Source organism: Salmo salar, chromosome 27 (assembly GCF_965601325.2).
Source record: "Salmo salar chromosome 27, fSalSal1, whole genome shotgun sequence".
Classification (NCBI taxonomy): Eukaryota; Metazoa; Chordata; class Actinopteri; order Salmoniformes; family Salmonidae; genus Salmo; species Salmo salar.
In genome coordinates this window covers 26,405,437-26,419,063 of record NC_138317.1, presented here as the reverse complement: position 1 = coordinate 26,419,063, position 13,627 = coordinate 26,405,437, and the positions used below count along the sequence as shown (strand labels likewise).

The following is a 13,627-nucleotide window of genomic DNA, read 5'->3' as shown; positions in this document are numbered from 1 at the left end:
TATTTGAGCGTGCGTGTGTTTTTGCAAGATGAGTTATACACACTCTTTCTATAGTCACTGCTGGTATCCCTCACAGAGACAATAAGCTCCTGCAAATGTTTTTTATACCTCTTAGGTTCCGACGAATCAGATTGCACGCCAGGTATTCTGTGTGTGTGTTGCAGTGGGGTAGATGGACCCATTATGTTGCTCTCATGGTCACCGTTGGTTGTTGAGAGTGTGTGTGTTTGAAAATGTGTGTTCTCTGCATGCTCTGTTGTCTCATCACTGAGAGTGGTGTGTTGGTTGGTGTGAAAAGTCCAGTTCTGCCAATAGTTATAAAAAAAAATACCAAAACAGGAGCCAACTCAGCAAATCAAGTTGGTGCAGCACTCTCAAATCAAGTTGGTGCAGCACTCTCAAATCAAGTTGGTGCAGCACTCTCAAATCAAGTTGGTGCAGCACTCTCAAATCAAGTTGGTGCAGCACTCTCAAATCAAGTTGGTGCAGCACTCTCAAATCAAGTTGGTGCAGCACTCTCAAATCAAGTTGGTGCAGCACTCTCAAATCAAGTTGGTGCAGCACTCTCAAATCAAGTTGGTGCAGCACTCTCAAATCAAGTTGGTGCAGCACTCTCAAATCAAGTGTGTTGACTGGTTTGACCTCCTTTGTTGTTACATAAACTGTAGTGACGATGAGGCCCCAAATCATAATCCAGATGATGGTTTTAATGTGAAAAATGGGATCTCTCCAAGGCTCAACCTGACAGCAAAAACACAACACATTGAAGAAACGAGAGGTTAACCTCAATGTCAAAGCCGTCATTTATTTTTAGAAACATTTTTATTTTAGGAAATATTGAATTTGGCCTTCACTGCTATAGCCGTTAGTAACACATTGAATACACATTCATAAATGTCAAAAAAAATTAACATTTAACCCCTTATTTTTTCTGCCAAAAAACTTCCTCCATACTTCCATTCATTTGTATGGGTTCCCTTCAGAAGAGTCCTGTGACACTTGTGTTCATGAGGGTCTCCCCTTTCCACAGAGGGGTCTCATCTGTCCACATTAGATTGTAGGCAAAACCGTTCTGACACTACAGAGGTTTTTGTGAGATGTCTCATGGTCTGACCTCCACCGCTGCAGCTCGGCCACCTTCCACCGCTGCAGCTCGGCCACCTTCCACCGCAGATGTGGAAGGCCGACATGGGCGGATACGGCGGATTGAGACGCAGCCCATACCGAAAGTCTATCTCTAGAATAAACTAAAGGATGTGTATTTTTAAAAATGTTTTATTATGTTGCTTAGATTGACGTACTGGTGTGTCAATAGACTTACGGATTGAGAGCAAGAGACAATTAATAATGCTGGTGAGATATCTTTGGGACAGAGAGCTGTGGTTGGGCAGTGCAGGTTTTGGCAGTGAGAGTGAGAGAGAGTGAGAGAGAGATTTTTATTTCCTCCATTGTGAAGCTGCTTTGCTTCGTCAGTGATACTGCTGCGTTACACACCGGCTACCCATCATGCAGTGCTCTACCGTTCTTCCATCAAGCATCACAGCTGGCTCCTTGTGTCTCAGCATTCATAGTTTATTTTATATTTAATTGATACATGTATTTCCGTGTTTGAAGCGTGGTCATTGTCGCTCTGTCTCTCGTCTCGGAACGCTCCCATGATACTCTCTATGTTCTAACTCCCATGATGCTTTGTGCTCTAACACCCATAATTCATCTGGTTTAACTTCCTGTTCCTGTCCCCGCTCCCCTCGCCAATCCTGCCTTCTCATTGGTGCAGGATCTCAGTCTGCTACCCCCATTGGTGGTAAGAGTCTAACGTGTACTACCTGTTACCTTCACCCTCATCACCCCTTCTCTCACCCCTCACCTCTTCTCACCCTCCTCACCCCTCAACAAAGCTGGTCACCTAAAGCTCCACCCCCTCTAGCTGAAGCATGCTGGGACTTATAGTTTAAACTTAAACATGGCTGGCTGCCTGCCTTATGACTACTTGTGCTCTGAGCTGAGGCCTGTGTCTACCTGTTAGGAGGGAGCAGAGAGGATGAGGGGATAGATGCGGAAGATGAGAGAGATGCATTGGTATTCTGATGCATGGGAGGTAGAATGCCATGTGACCAGCATGCTTGACAGAACAGACCACTCTGAGGTGGGGTTGTGGGTACACTGGGGTAGTCCCATCTATCCCTTGCTTAGTCACAAAGTGTTAGCTCCAATTCACTTGGTGTTAGCGGTTAGAGGTGATTCGTGGTGGTGTGTGTAGAAGACTGTGTGTAGTATGTACGTTTGTATTCTGCGTATGTGTGCTGAAATAGATTGATGTGATAAACAGTGTTTGTCTCACTCATGTCACATGACCCTCGGTCCACATTTCACTTTCAGCACTTCTTCACGTCTTTGTCTTTTGAGTTAAAAGATCATAAAGGCATGTGTAGATCTGTGACATTCAACATAATGCATTATGGGCCGTGTGATTGGAGACTGGAATGAAAAACATATATTGTACTCCATGTAATTATTTGGGAATAAGCAAACAACCCACTGAAATGATGACAGTCCCAAGATGGCCGCCAAAGCTGGTCCCCTGAATCTGGTTGAAAACAATCCCAAACCCTGAAATCAAAATGGCTTCAGTCCCATTGAGCCCATTCACCATGTTCCTTCACATCTAGTTCCTTCTGATCTGCTAACCAGACCTGGGTCAATAATACACTCAAATACTTTGAGACTTTAGTTGAGCTTGATTTACTATTGAACTAATGGGAATAATAGTCCCAAAACAAGCTCTCCTCATACTTTTAAGTGTTTGACATGTATTCTACCCAGGTCTGCTGCAGACACTGAAGGGGTTGGGGTTGTTAATGTTACTATTCCTTAGACAATAGGGTGCCACGCATGACAAGTGTGTGGTCTGTGTGTACGTCTCTAACTGTCTTCCCTCCCGCTCTCTCTAGCCGGCAGTCGGAGTGGTTCCCCTGGCCGTGTCCTGACCAGCACAGCTCTGAGTACGCTGGGTTCTGGAGCCCAGAGGGTCCTAGCTGGGACAGGGGGAAGACGTAGCCGCATCCCCCGCAGCCAGGGCTGCTCACGAGACTCCTCCCCTACACGCCTGTCTGTCGGTAAGTAGACACATCCAGTCATCATCATAGTGACCCATCCCAGCTCCTTGTCTTACCTGCCTGGTTTCATCTTGATGACCCATCCAGTCATCATCATAGTGACCCATCCCAGCTCCTTGTCTTACCTGCCTGGTTTCATCTTGATGACCCATCCAGTCATCATCATAGTGACCCATCCCAGCTCCTTGTCTTACCTGCCTGGTTTCATCTTGATGACACATCCAGTCATCATCATAGTGACCCATCCCAGCTCCTTGTCTTACCTGCCTGGTTTCATCTTGATGACACATCCAGTCATCATCATAGTGACCCATCCCAGCTCCTTGTCTTACCTGCCTGGTTTCATCTTGATGACACATCCAGTCATCATCATAGTGACCCATCCCAGCTCCTTGTCTTACCTGCCTGGTTTCATCTTGATGACCCATCCAGTCATCATCATAGTGACCCATCCCAGCTCCTTGTCTTACCTGCCTGGTTTCATCTTGATGACCCATCCAGTCATCATCATAGTGACCCATCCCAGCTCCTTGTCTTACCTGCCTGGTTTCATCTTGATGACCCATCCAGTCATCATCATAGTGACCCATCCCAGCTCCTTGTCTTACCTGCCTGGTTTCATCTTGATGACCCATCCAGTCATCATCATAGTGACCCATCCCAGCTCCTTGTCTTACCTGCCTGGTTTCATCTTGATGACCCATCCAGTCATCATCATAGTGACCCATCCCAGCTCCTTGTCTTACCTGCCTGGTTTCATCTTGATGACACATCCAGTCATCATCATAGTGACCCATCCCAGCTCCTTGTCTTACCTGCCTGGTTTCATCTTGATGACCCATCCAGTCATCATCATAGTGACCCATCCCAGCTCCTTGTCTTACCTGCCTGGTTTCATCTTGATGACCCATCCAGTCATCATCATAGTGACCCATCCCAGCTCCTTGTCTTACCTGCCTGGTTTCATCTTGATGACCCATCCAGTCATCATCATAGTGACCCATCCCAGCTCCTTGTCTTACCTGCCTGGTTTCATCTTGATGACCCATCCAGTCATCATCATAGTGACCCATCCCAGCTCCTTGTCTTACCTGCCTGGTTTCATCTTGATGACACATCCAGTCATCATCATAGTGACCCATCCCAGCTCCTTGTCTTACCTGCCTGGTTTCATCTTGATGACACATCCAAGCCTCCTCCTTTCCCTCCATTGACAGGATGCATGGATTTTTATCGTTGTTTGTTATTGCTAAACCAATAAATAATTTCCCCCCTCCATTGGCCTGCTTCTGTTTGTTCCTGCTCACGTCTGATTGGCTAAGGCCCAGAGATTGACAGGTCTCACACACAGCGGTCTGCTTGCATCTCCCTTGACCACCAACAACTTGATCAATCTGCACCAATCACATGTCCCCTTACCACCGCATCTTTGTGTGATGTCATATATCAGTCCATTCCTTTCTCCAATAACTTTGAAAGCGAGAACTAATTTAAAGCTGACCTCTACTTTACTCCCTCTTTCTTTCTCCTTCCTCTCCTCCCTCCTCCTCCTCCCTCCTTCCTCTGGTCTCTAGCTCCCTCCAGTATTAGTTCCATCTACAACGGTGCAAGCAGAGGAGGTAAGAACTTTCTGACTCGTCCCTCTGACAACTCCACCCGCATCCCTCAATCTCTCCCTCTCCCTCTTTCTCTTCTCCGTCCCTCCATTTCACTCTCTCTATCCCTCTATCTTCATCTCTTTATCTCCCTCCATTTCTCTCTCTCAAACCATTTCAGCCTTCCGTCAGGCTGTCGCTCGCCGCCTCAAAATTCCAGAATCCTCCTCTCTAACCGCCGAACGCATGGCTGTGTGTTGTCATGGTGATGGGTTGCCATGGTAATCGTGGTGACAATTTGCATCTTCCCACTAACCAATTGGCCGCAGGTGTGAATGAAGCGTCATAGGATCGGTGAAGCGTCATAGGATCGGTGAAGCTTCATTGGTTCCCCTATAACAGTTCTCTGTGATTAACTCTGATTGGTGTGTGGATGCCGTCTCTGGCCAATGAACAGTCAGGATGAGCTTGATGCTTATTGGATGAAAACAGAGATCCTCCCCCCTCACCCCTGGTCTTTCATCTGCTTCTCATTTCCTCCTTCTGTCCTGCTGTGTGTGTGTGTGTGTGTGTGTGTGTGTGTGTGTGTGTGTGTGTGTGTGTGTGTGTGTGTGTGTGTGTGTGCTGAAATTGTTTATATACATGTTATTTCTGAGCCCTGCAGTCCTGAGCTCACTAGGGCTGTGTGTCAATAGTCTACTGTGGCTTCCTTTCTAAACCACTGCAGACTATTGAGACTCACCCATGGAGCCAGTAGAGCTGTGCTCTTTTTCAGTCCTGTCGCTATCAGGGTGTCACTCTTATGACTCTCTCTCCTTTGTCCTCTCTCTGTTTATTTGTTGCTTTCTATCTTTCTTTCTTCCTTTCCTCTTCCCCGCCCGTCCCCTGGTAACATGGTACTGTAGCTCGGGGTAGTCGTATCCCCCGGCCCAGTATGAGTCAGGGCTGCAGCAGGGAGGCCAGCAGAGAGAGCAGCAGAGACACCAGCCCTGCACGCTCCTTTACACCCCTGGGTGAGTAACACACATCACGTCATAGATACCACATAGTAAAACACAGACACAAGCCAACAATATGGAACAACAAAACTGACCACCTTGTGTACAGTTGATCTAACAACAACACGTGCTGTCATTTTGGGGATGACATTGTATCCGCTGTCCCAGCAGTTTGGACTGGCTAGCTCAGGTGACTCTGGTCTTTGCCACAGAAATGGAATACTGTCAGCCTCTGTAGGGAAGCAGAACTGGAGTCTTCAGACTACTAATCACACACATTGACATGTTGTGTGGTTCTGGGTCTCTTTCTCTCACACTGTGAGTAAGTTCTAACGATGGGGGGGCCTGTTTTGTGTGTGTGGTTCTCTGCGTGTGTGTGGGGTTCATTGTTGCAGCGTCGCGGCACTACTCTCGCTCCACTGGAGCTCTCCATACCGCCGACGCTTTAGGGGCCGCAGGTGAACGATGAGTACCTCTATCCTCTTTTGCTCCCTCCTTCCTCTTGACTCCTATTTTACATTCTCCATCTTTTCTTTTTTTCCCTTTTCTAGATCTACTCTTTTTTTTCTTTCTCTGTTATTATTTTCCTTCGTTCTCTTCCTGAAGCTTCCGCCAGAAACGCATTCTTCCTCCACCCTGTTCAGTTGCCATGCCAACCATTCCATCTCCATTTGAGGATGCATTTGTAACTCTGTTCTCTCACTCATCTATTTCCTGATTTTAGTCCCGCCTCCCATCAACACGGACACGGCGTCCTCCATGTTTGTTTATTTACTCCCATCATGCTTTGGTCACAGCTCTTAGGGGTCAAGGGTCATTTGGTCATATTTTTGTAATTTATTCATCATGCCATCTAGCCGTGGGAGAGGTTTTGAGGCATAGGGTGGGTAGGGAAGGGAGGAGGTCTGATGGGAGGAGGTCTGATGGGAGGAGGTCTGATGGGAGGAGGTCTGATGGGATGAGGGTGGGAGGAGGTCTGATGGGAGGAGGTCTGATGGGAGGAGGGTGGGAGGAGGTCTGATGGGATGAGGGTGGGAGGAGGTCTGATGGGAGGAGGTCTGATGGGAGGAGGGTGGGAGGTCTGGTGGGAGGAAGGGAGGAAGTCTGATGGGATGAGGGTGGGAGGAAGGGAGGAGGTCTGATGGGATGCAGGTGGGAGGAAGGGAGGAGGTCTGATGGGAGGGGAGTGGGAGGAAGGGAGGAGATCTGGTGGAAGGGAGGAGATCTGGTGGATGGGAGGAGGTCTGATGGGAGGAGAGTGGGAGGAAGGGAGGAGGTCTGATGGGATGAGGGTGTGAGGAAGGGAGGAGGTCTGGTGGGATGAGTGTGAGGAAGGGAGGAGGTCTGGTGGGAGGAGGTCTGGTGGGAGGAGGTCTGGTGGGAGGAGGTCTGGTGGGAGGAGGGTGGAAGGGAGGCAGTCTGGTGGGATGAGAGTGGGAGGAAGGGAGGATGTCTGATGGGATGAGGTCTGGTGGGAGTAGGGTGGAAGGAAGGGAGGAGGTCTGGTGGAAGGGAGGAGGTCTGGTGGAAGGGAGGAGGTCTGGTGGAAGGGAGGAGGTCTGGTGGGATTGAGGAGGTCTGATGGGAGGAGGGTGGGAGGAGGTCTGGTGGGAGGAGGATGGAAGGGAGGCAGTCTGGTGGGATGAGAGTGGGAGGAAGGGAGGAGGTCTGGTGGGAGGAGGGTGGAAGGGAGGTGGTCTGGTGGGATGAGGTCTGGCGGGAGGAACGGAGGAGGTCTGATGGGATGAGGGTGGATGGGAGGAGGGTGGAAGGAAGGGAGGAGGTCTGGTGGAAGGGAGGAGGTCTGATGGGATGAGGGTGGATGGTAGGTGGTCTGGTGGGATGAGGTCTGGTGGGAGGAACGGAGGAGGTCTGATGGGATGAGGGTGGATGGGAGGAGGTCTGATGGGAGGAGGGTGGAAGGAAGGGATGAGGTCTGGTGGAAGGGAGAAGGTCTGATGGGATGAGGGTGGAAGGAAGGGAGGAGGTCTGGTGGAAGGGAGGAGGTCTGGTGGGAGGAGGGTGAAAGGGATTTCAGTTTTGTGTGTTTGACTGCATCTGTAATGTGTGTGTCTCTCGGGCTCTCTTTCTCTCATCCCTCCAGGGTCAGGGTACAGTATCAGTCAGTCCAGTCGTCTGTCCTCATCCGTCAGCGCCATGAGAATCCTCAACACAGGATCTGATGTAGAAGAGGCGCTCGCTGACGCCCTGGTACACACATATGCACATTACACACATTACACACACACACACACTGAGACAATATTTATGCCAACTCCTTTCTCCCCCTCTTTCACCTTCCCTGTCTCTTACCTTCTCTCTCTCTATCTCTCTCTCTCTCTCTCTCACCATCTCTCTGTCTCTTACCTTCTCTATCTCTCTCTCTCTCTCTCTCTCTCTCTCTCTCTCTCTCTTACCTTCTCTCTCTCTCTCTCTCTTACCTTCTCTCTCTCTCTCTCTCTTACCTTCTCTCTCTCTCTCTCTTACCTTCTCTCTCTCTCTCTCTTTTACCTTCTCTCTCTCTCTCTCTCTTACCTTCTCTCTCTCTCTCACCATCTCTCTCTCTATCTCACCATCTCTCTCTCTATCTCTCTCTCTCTCTCTCTCTCACCATCTCTCTATCTCTTACCTTTTCTCTCTCTCTCACCATCTCTCTGTCTCTTACCTTCTCTGTCTCTTACCTTCTCTGTCTCTTACCTTCTCTATCTCTTACCTTCTCTATCTCTTACCTTCTCTATCTCTATCTCTCTCTCTCTCACCATCTCTATCTCTTACCTTCTCTCTCTCTATCTCTCTCTCTCTCTCTCTCTCTTACCTTCTCTCTCTCTCTCTCTTACCTTCTCTCTCTCTCTCTCTCTCTCTCTCTCACCATCTCTCTATCTCTTACCTTCTCTCTCTCTCTCTTACCTTCTCTCTCTCTCTCTTACCTTCTCTCTCTCTCTCTCTCTTACCTTCTCTCTCTCTCTCTCTCTCTCTCTCTCTCTTACCTTCTCTCTCTCTCTCTCTTACCTTCTCTCTCTCTCTCTCTCTCTCGCTCTCACCATCTCTCTATCTCTCTCTCTCTCTCTCTTACCTTCTCTCTCTTACCTTCTCTCTCTCTCTCTCTTACCTTCTCTCTCTCTCTCTCCTCTCTCTCTCTCTCTCTCTCTCTCTCTCTTACCTTTTCTCTCTCTCTCTCTCTCTCTCTCTCTCTCTCTCTCTCTTACCTTTTCTCTCTCTCTCTCTCTCTCTCTTACCTTCTCTCTCTCTCTATCTCTTACCTTCTCTCTCTCTCTCTCTCTCTCTCTTACCTTTTCTCTCTCTCTCTCTCTCTCACCATCTCTCTATCTCTTACCATCTCTCTATCGTAGCTCATATATACACATCCAAACACTTACACTGTACACACACACACACTCTCGCACACTTACTGCTGTGTGTGACTAACCCCTGGTTCCTCCTCTGTTTAACGCTCTCAGCTGTTGGGAGACATGAGATCCAAGGTCAGCGTCTCTACCTACTGCTGTGTGTGTGTGTGTGTGTGTGTGTGTGTGTGTGTGTGTGTGTGTGTGCGGTTGAAAGGTGTTATTTTAAGTGTACAAGTTACGTAAAGGGAAAGTATGTTTCTCACTTGCTCTTTCTTTTTCTGTCGTTCTCTCTCTCTGTCGCTCTCTGTCGCTCTCTGTCGCTCTCTGTCGTTCGCTCGCCCTCTGTCGCTCTCTGTCGCTCTCTGTCGCTCTCTGTCGTTCGCTCGCCCTCTGTCGCTCGCTCGCTATCTCTCTGTCGCTCGCTCGCTATCTCTCTGTCGCTCGCTCGCTCGCTATCTCTCTGTCGCTCGCTCGCTCGCTATCTCTCTGTCGCTCGCTATCTCTCTGTCGCTCGCTCGCTATCTCTGTCGCTCGCTCGCTATCTCTGTCGCTCGCTCGCTATCTCTGTCGCTCGCTCGCTATCTCTGTCGCTCGCTCGCTATCTCTGTCGCTCGCTCGCTATCTCTGTCGCTCGCTCGCTATCTCTGTCGCTCGCTCGCTATCTCTGTCGCTCGCTCGCTCCATCTGTCGCTCGCTCGCTATCTCTGTCGCTCGCTATCTCTCTGTCGCTCGCTATCTCTCTGTCGCTCGCTATCTCTCTGTCGCTCGCTATCTCTCTGTCGCTCGCTATCTCTGTCGCTCGCTATCTCTCTGTCGCTATCTCTCTGTCGCTCTCTCTCGCTCGCTCTCTCTCTGTCGCTCGCTCTCGCTCGCTCTCTCTCTGTCGCTCGCTCTCTCTCTGTCGCTCGCTCTCTCTCTCTGTCGCTCGCTCTCTCTCTCTGTCGCTCGCTCTCTCTCTCTGTCGCTCGCTCGCTCTCTCTCTCTGTCGCTCGCTCGCTCTCTCTCTCTGTCGCTCGCTCGCTCTCTCGCTCGCTCTCTCTCTCGCTCGCTCTCTCTCTCTGTCGCTCGCTATCTCTGTCGCTCTCTCTCTGTCGCTCTCTCTCTGTCTGTCGCTCTCTCTCTGTCTGTCGCTCTCTCTCTGTCTGTCGCTCTCTCTCTGTCTGTCGCTCTCTCTCTGTCTGTCGCTCTCTCTCTGTCGCTCTCTCTCTGTCGCTCGCTCGCTCTCTCTCTCTGTCGCTCGCTATCTCTCTATGTCGCTCGCTCGCTATCTCTCTGTCGCTCGCTCGCTATCTCTCTGTCTGTCGCTCGCTCGCTCTCTCTCTCTGTCGCTCGCTCGCTCTCTCTGTCGCTCGCTCGCTCTCTGTCGCTCGCTCGCCCTCTGTCGCTCGCCCGCCCTCTGTCGCTCGCCCGCCCTCTGTCGCTCGCCCGCCCTCTGTCGCTCGCCCGCCCTCTGTCGCTCGCCCGCCCTCTGTCGCTCGCCCGCCCTCTGTCGCTCGCTCTCGCTCTGTCGCTCGCTCTCGCTCTGTCGCTCGCTCTCGCTCTGTCGCTCTCGCTCTGTCGCTCGCTCTCGCTCTGTCGCTCTCGCTCTGTCGCTCTCTCTGTCGCTCGCTCTGTCTCTCTCGCTGTCGCTCTCTCTGTCGCTCTCTCTGTCGCTCTCTCTGTCGCTCGCTCTCTGTCGCTCGCTCGCTCTCTCTGTCGCTCGCTCGCTCGCTCTCTGTCGCTCGCTCGCTCGCCCGCCCTCTGTCGCTCGCCCGCCCTCTGTCGCTCGCCCGCCCTCTGTCGCTCGCTCTCGCTCTGTCGCTCGCTCTCGCTCTGTCGCTCGCTCTCGCTCTGTCGCTCGCTCTGTCGCTCGCTCTGTCGCTCTCGCTCTGTCGCTCTCTCTGTCGCTCGCTCTGTCTCTCTCGCTGTCGCTCTCTCTGTCGCTCGCTCTCTCTTTATCTCCTCCCCCCGTAGAAGAAGCCAGCGCGGCGGCGCTATGAGAACTATGGGATGTATTCGGATGATGATGCTAACAGTGATGCGTCCAGCGCCTGCTCAGAGCGCTCCTACAGCTCCAGGAACGGAGGAGCCATCCCCACGTACATGAGACAGACTGAGGACGTGGCTGAGGTCAGAAACAACACAGATTTTGGATTAGTCATTAGTCACACCATATGCAAATAGCACCAAGCGTTATTTCAATCACTTCAGTTCACATATTCCCCCATGCCTTGTGTGGGTTCCTGGCTGAAGATTCAATACTTCGTCATTTTAAGATTACAATTATTCATCAATTGTACACAGTCAAAATGTTACTGTTCTTTATCTGAACCCTCTGAAAGAGACATACAGGTTGGATCAGGAGCCTGCCACACTGGCCGCCTTAGAGCAGTTGTTGTGGGGGGTTAAGTGCATTGCTCAAAGGCACAACAGCATCTAGGATTTGATACCAGCAACCCTCTGGTTGCCGGCTCACTTCCCGGCAGATTTTTTTACCATCAGACCCGGGATTTGAACTGGCAAACCTTTGGTTGCTGGCTTGCTTCTCTAACCGCTAAGCTACCTGCCGCCCAGTCTAAAAGTCCTTTAACCCTTTGTGTCCCAGGTGTTGAACCGCTGTGCCAGTGCCAATTGGTCGGAGAGGAAGGAGGGGCTTCTGGGTCTACAGGCTCTACTGAAGAACCAACGCACCCTCAGGTCAGCCTATCACAACGCACCGTTTCACCTGGCAGCCTTTCAGGAACTATTCAAACCGAGACGCTGTTTATCTGATGCAGTACATGCTACCATCGGCGTATTCACCTTTGTATAATTGTGTGTGTCTACAGTCGTGTGGAGTTGAAGAGGTTGTGTGAGATCTTCACCAGGATGTTTGCAGACCCCCACAGTAAGGTATGGATGCATGCACAGCTACCACACACCTGTGTATACACACACACACACACACACACACAATCCACTGACACCTTAAACACATACAGTATATATACACACACCTGTGTATACACACATACACACAAACACAATCCACTGACACCTTAAACACATACAGTATATATACACACAGCTGTGTATACACACACATACACACACACACACAATCCACTGACACCTTAAACACATACAGTATATATACACACAGCTGTGTATACACACACATACACACACACACACAATCCACTGACACCTTAAACACATACAGTATATATATACACACACACGCCTGTGTATATACACACACAATCCACTGACACCTTAAACACATACAGTATATATACACACACACACACCTGTGTGTATACACACACACACACACATACACACACACAATCCACTGACACCTTAAACACATCCAGTATATATACACACACACCTGTGTTTATATTGGGTACCGGATTCTGCCGAAACGACACTTAGGAAACTAGGTTCTGCAAACACACATTTATTCTCACACACGGAAACATAAATACACAGACATACTGAGACTCATAATCAGATAAAACGTAATGCACAGACACACACACAGGCATGTGCTGCGTTAGGTGGTATCTGACTGGTTTCTAACGGCATGCTACGCCTGAGTCTGCGTGTGACCTCACACTCTCCGCTGGCCCATGGGATTGCTCTCTCACTGTTCGTTAGCCAATCCGCTGGTTGTGCTCACCGCGTTCACTGCAACTCCTTCCCTCTTCTTCCCCTGCGTGGTCTATATAAGATTACACTGACCACACACACACACACACACACACCATTTTTGCAGCACCCCCCCTTCCCCCGCCTCTTTCTTTGTTACTAACCCCGCCCGCTACGGTTCCCTCGCTCCCCTCTAACGCCACTCCCCATCCCCTCCTTCTGCCGGCATTTGGAGTGTCTCCCCACCCGCTCCCCTGACGCCCCCAACCCCTTGTCCCGCCCCTCGTCTGACGGTACCGGTTGTGACTTTCAGCGAGAATCCGGATCTAGGGTCTATGGAACGGCAGAATCCGGTATAAGCTCAGCCTCCTTCAAGGTACACCTCACTGTCACTCTCTCTTTCTCTCCTTCTCTGCTGTGTGTAGAGACAGAGGAACTCTTATAAGAACCACTGGTTCGTATAAGAGGGCTGTAGTCCTTGTCTTCACAGTGTACCACATTGATATTAATGCACAATGCCACCTGTTTCAGTTCAGAGGTACTCTGACTTCAGTCCAAGTCGGGAAGCACCTTGTGTGCACTGCACACACATCTGTGCGCGCATGTGATGAGAGGGTGGGTGGGTGGGTACGCATGAGTGTGTGTGTTAGGGTGACCACATTTAAAATACCCAAATGCAGGATGATTTTGCGGGACAGTGTAGACTACGTCATTTTGTTGCACTGAACGAGCTCATTTAAGCACACCAGCCGTGCCTAGTCTAGTCTTTCTCCTCACACTAACTTTGGTGATGCAGAAAGGAGAGACCACGTGTGGCTGTTTTATGAAAATCTGGGAATATTTGGCCAAGAATACATTTCTGGTTGGTCTCGGAATGTAAAACAGTTGGGAATGAAGACTTTTTTTTAAAAACGGGATTGAGTGAAGAAGCAGCAAATATGTTTAATGAGAAACTAATG

The 13,627-nt window shown here is 50.1% G+C and overlaps 1 protein-coding gene across 42 annotated transcripts in view; it reads left to right on the top strand.

The window, feature by feature from the left end:
- clasp2 (cytoplasmic linker associated protein 2) overlaps positions 1-13,627 on the top strand; it is a 91,778-nt gene that overhangs the window by 52,551 nt on the left and 25,600 nt on the right. For 8 of the 42 annotated variants that reach the window (XM_082970172.1, XM_082970164.1, XM_082970147.1 and 5 more), the window contains 12 exons: positions 116-142; positions 1,778-1,804; positions 2,952-3,116; positions 4,691-4,735; positions 5,617-5,724; positions 6,105-6,167; positions 7,814-7,920; positions 9,168-9,191; positions 11,010-11,165; positions 11,641-11,732; positions 11,864-11,927; positions 12,982-13,044. In XM_082970172.1, coding sequence (XP_082826298.1) covers positions 116-142; positions 1,778-1,804; positions 2,952-3,116; positions 4,691-4,735; positions 5,617-5,724; positions 6,105-6,167; positions 7,814-7,920; positions 9,168-9,191; positions 11,010-11,165; positions 11,641-11,732; positions 11,864-11,927; positions 12,982-13,044 — 941 coding nt within the window. The remainder of the gene's footprint in view (positions 1-115; positions 143-1,777; positions 1,805-2,951; positions 3,117-4,690; positions 4,736-5,616; positions 5,725-6,104; positions 6,168-7,813; positions 7,921-9,167; positions 9,192-11,009; positions 11,166-11,640; positions 11,733-11,863; positions 11,928-12,981; positions 13,045-13,627) is intronic. The other 34 variants (XM_082970173.1, XM_082970168.1, XM_082970157.1 and 31 more) reach the window with 20 other exon arrangements.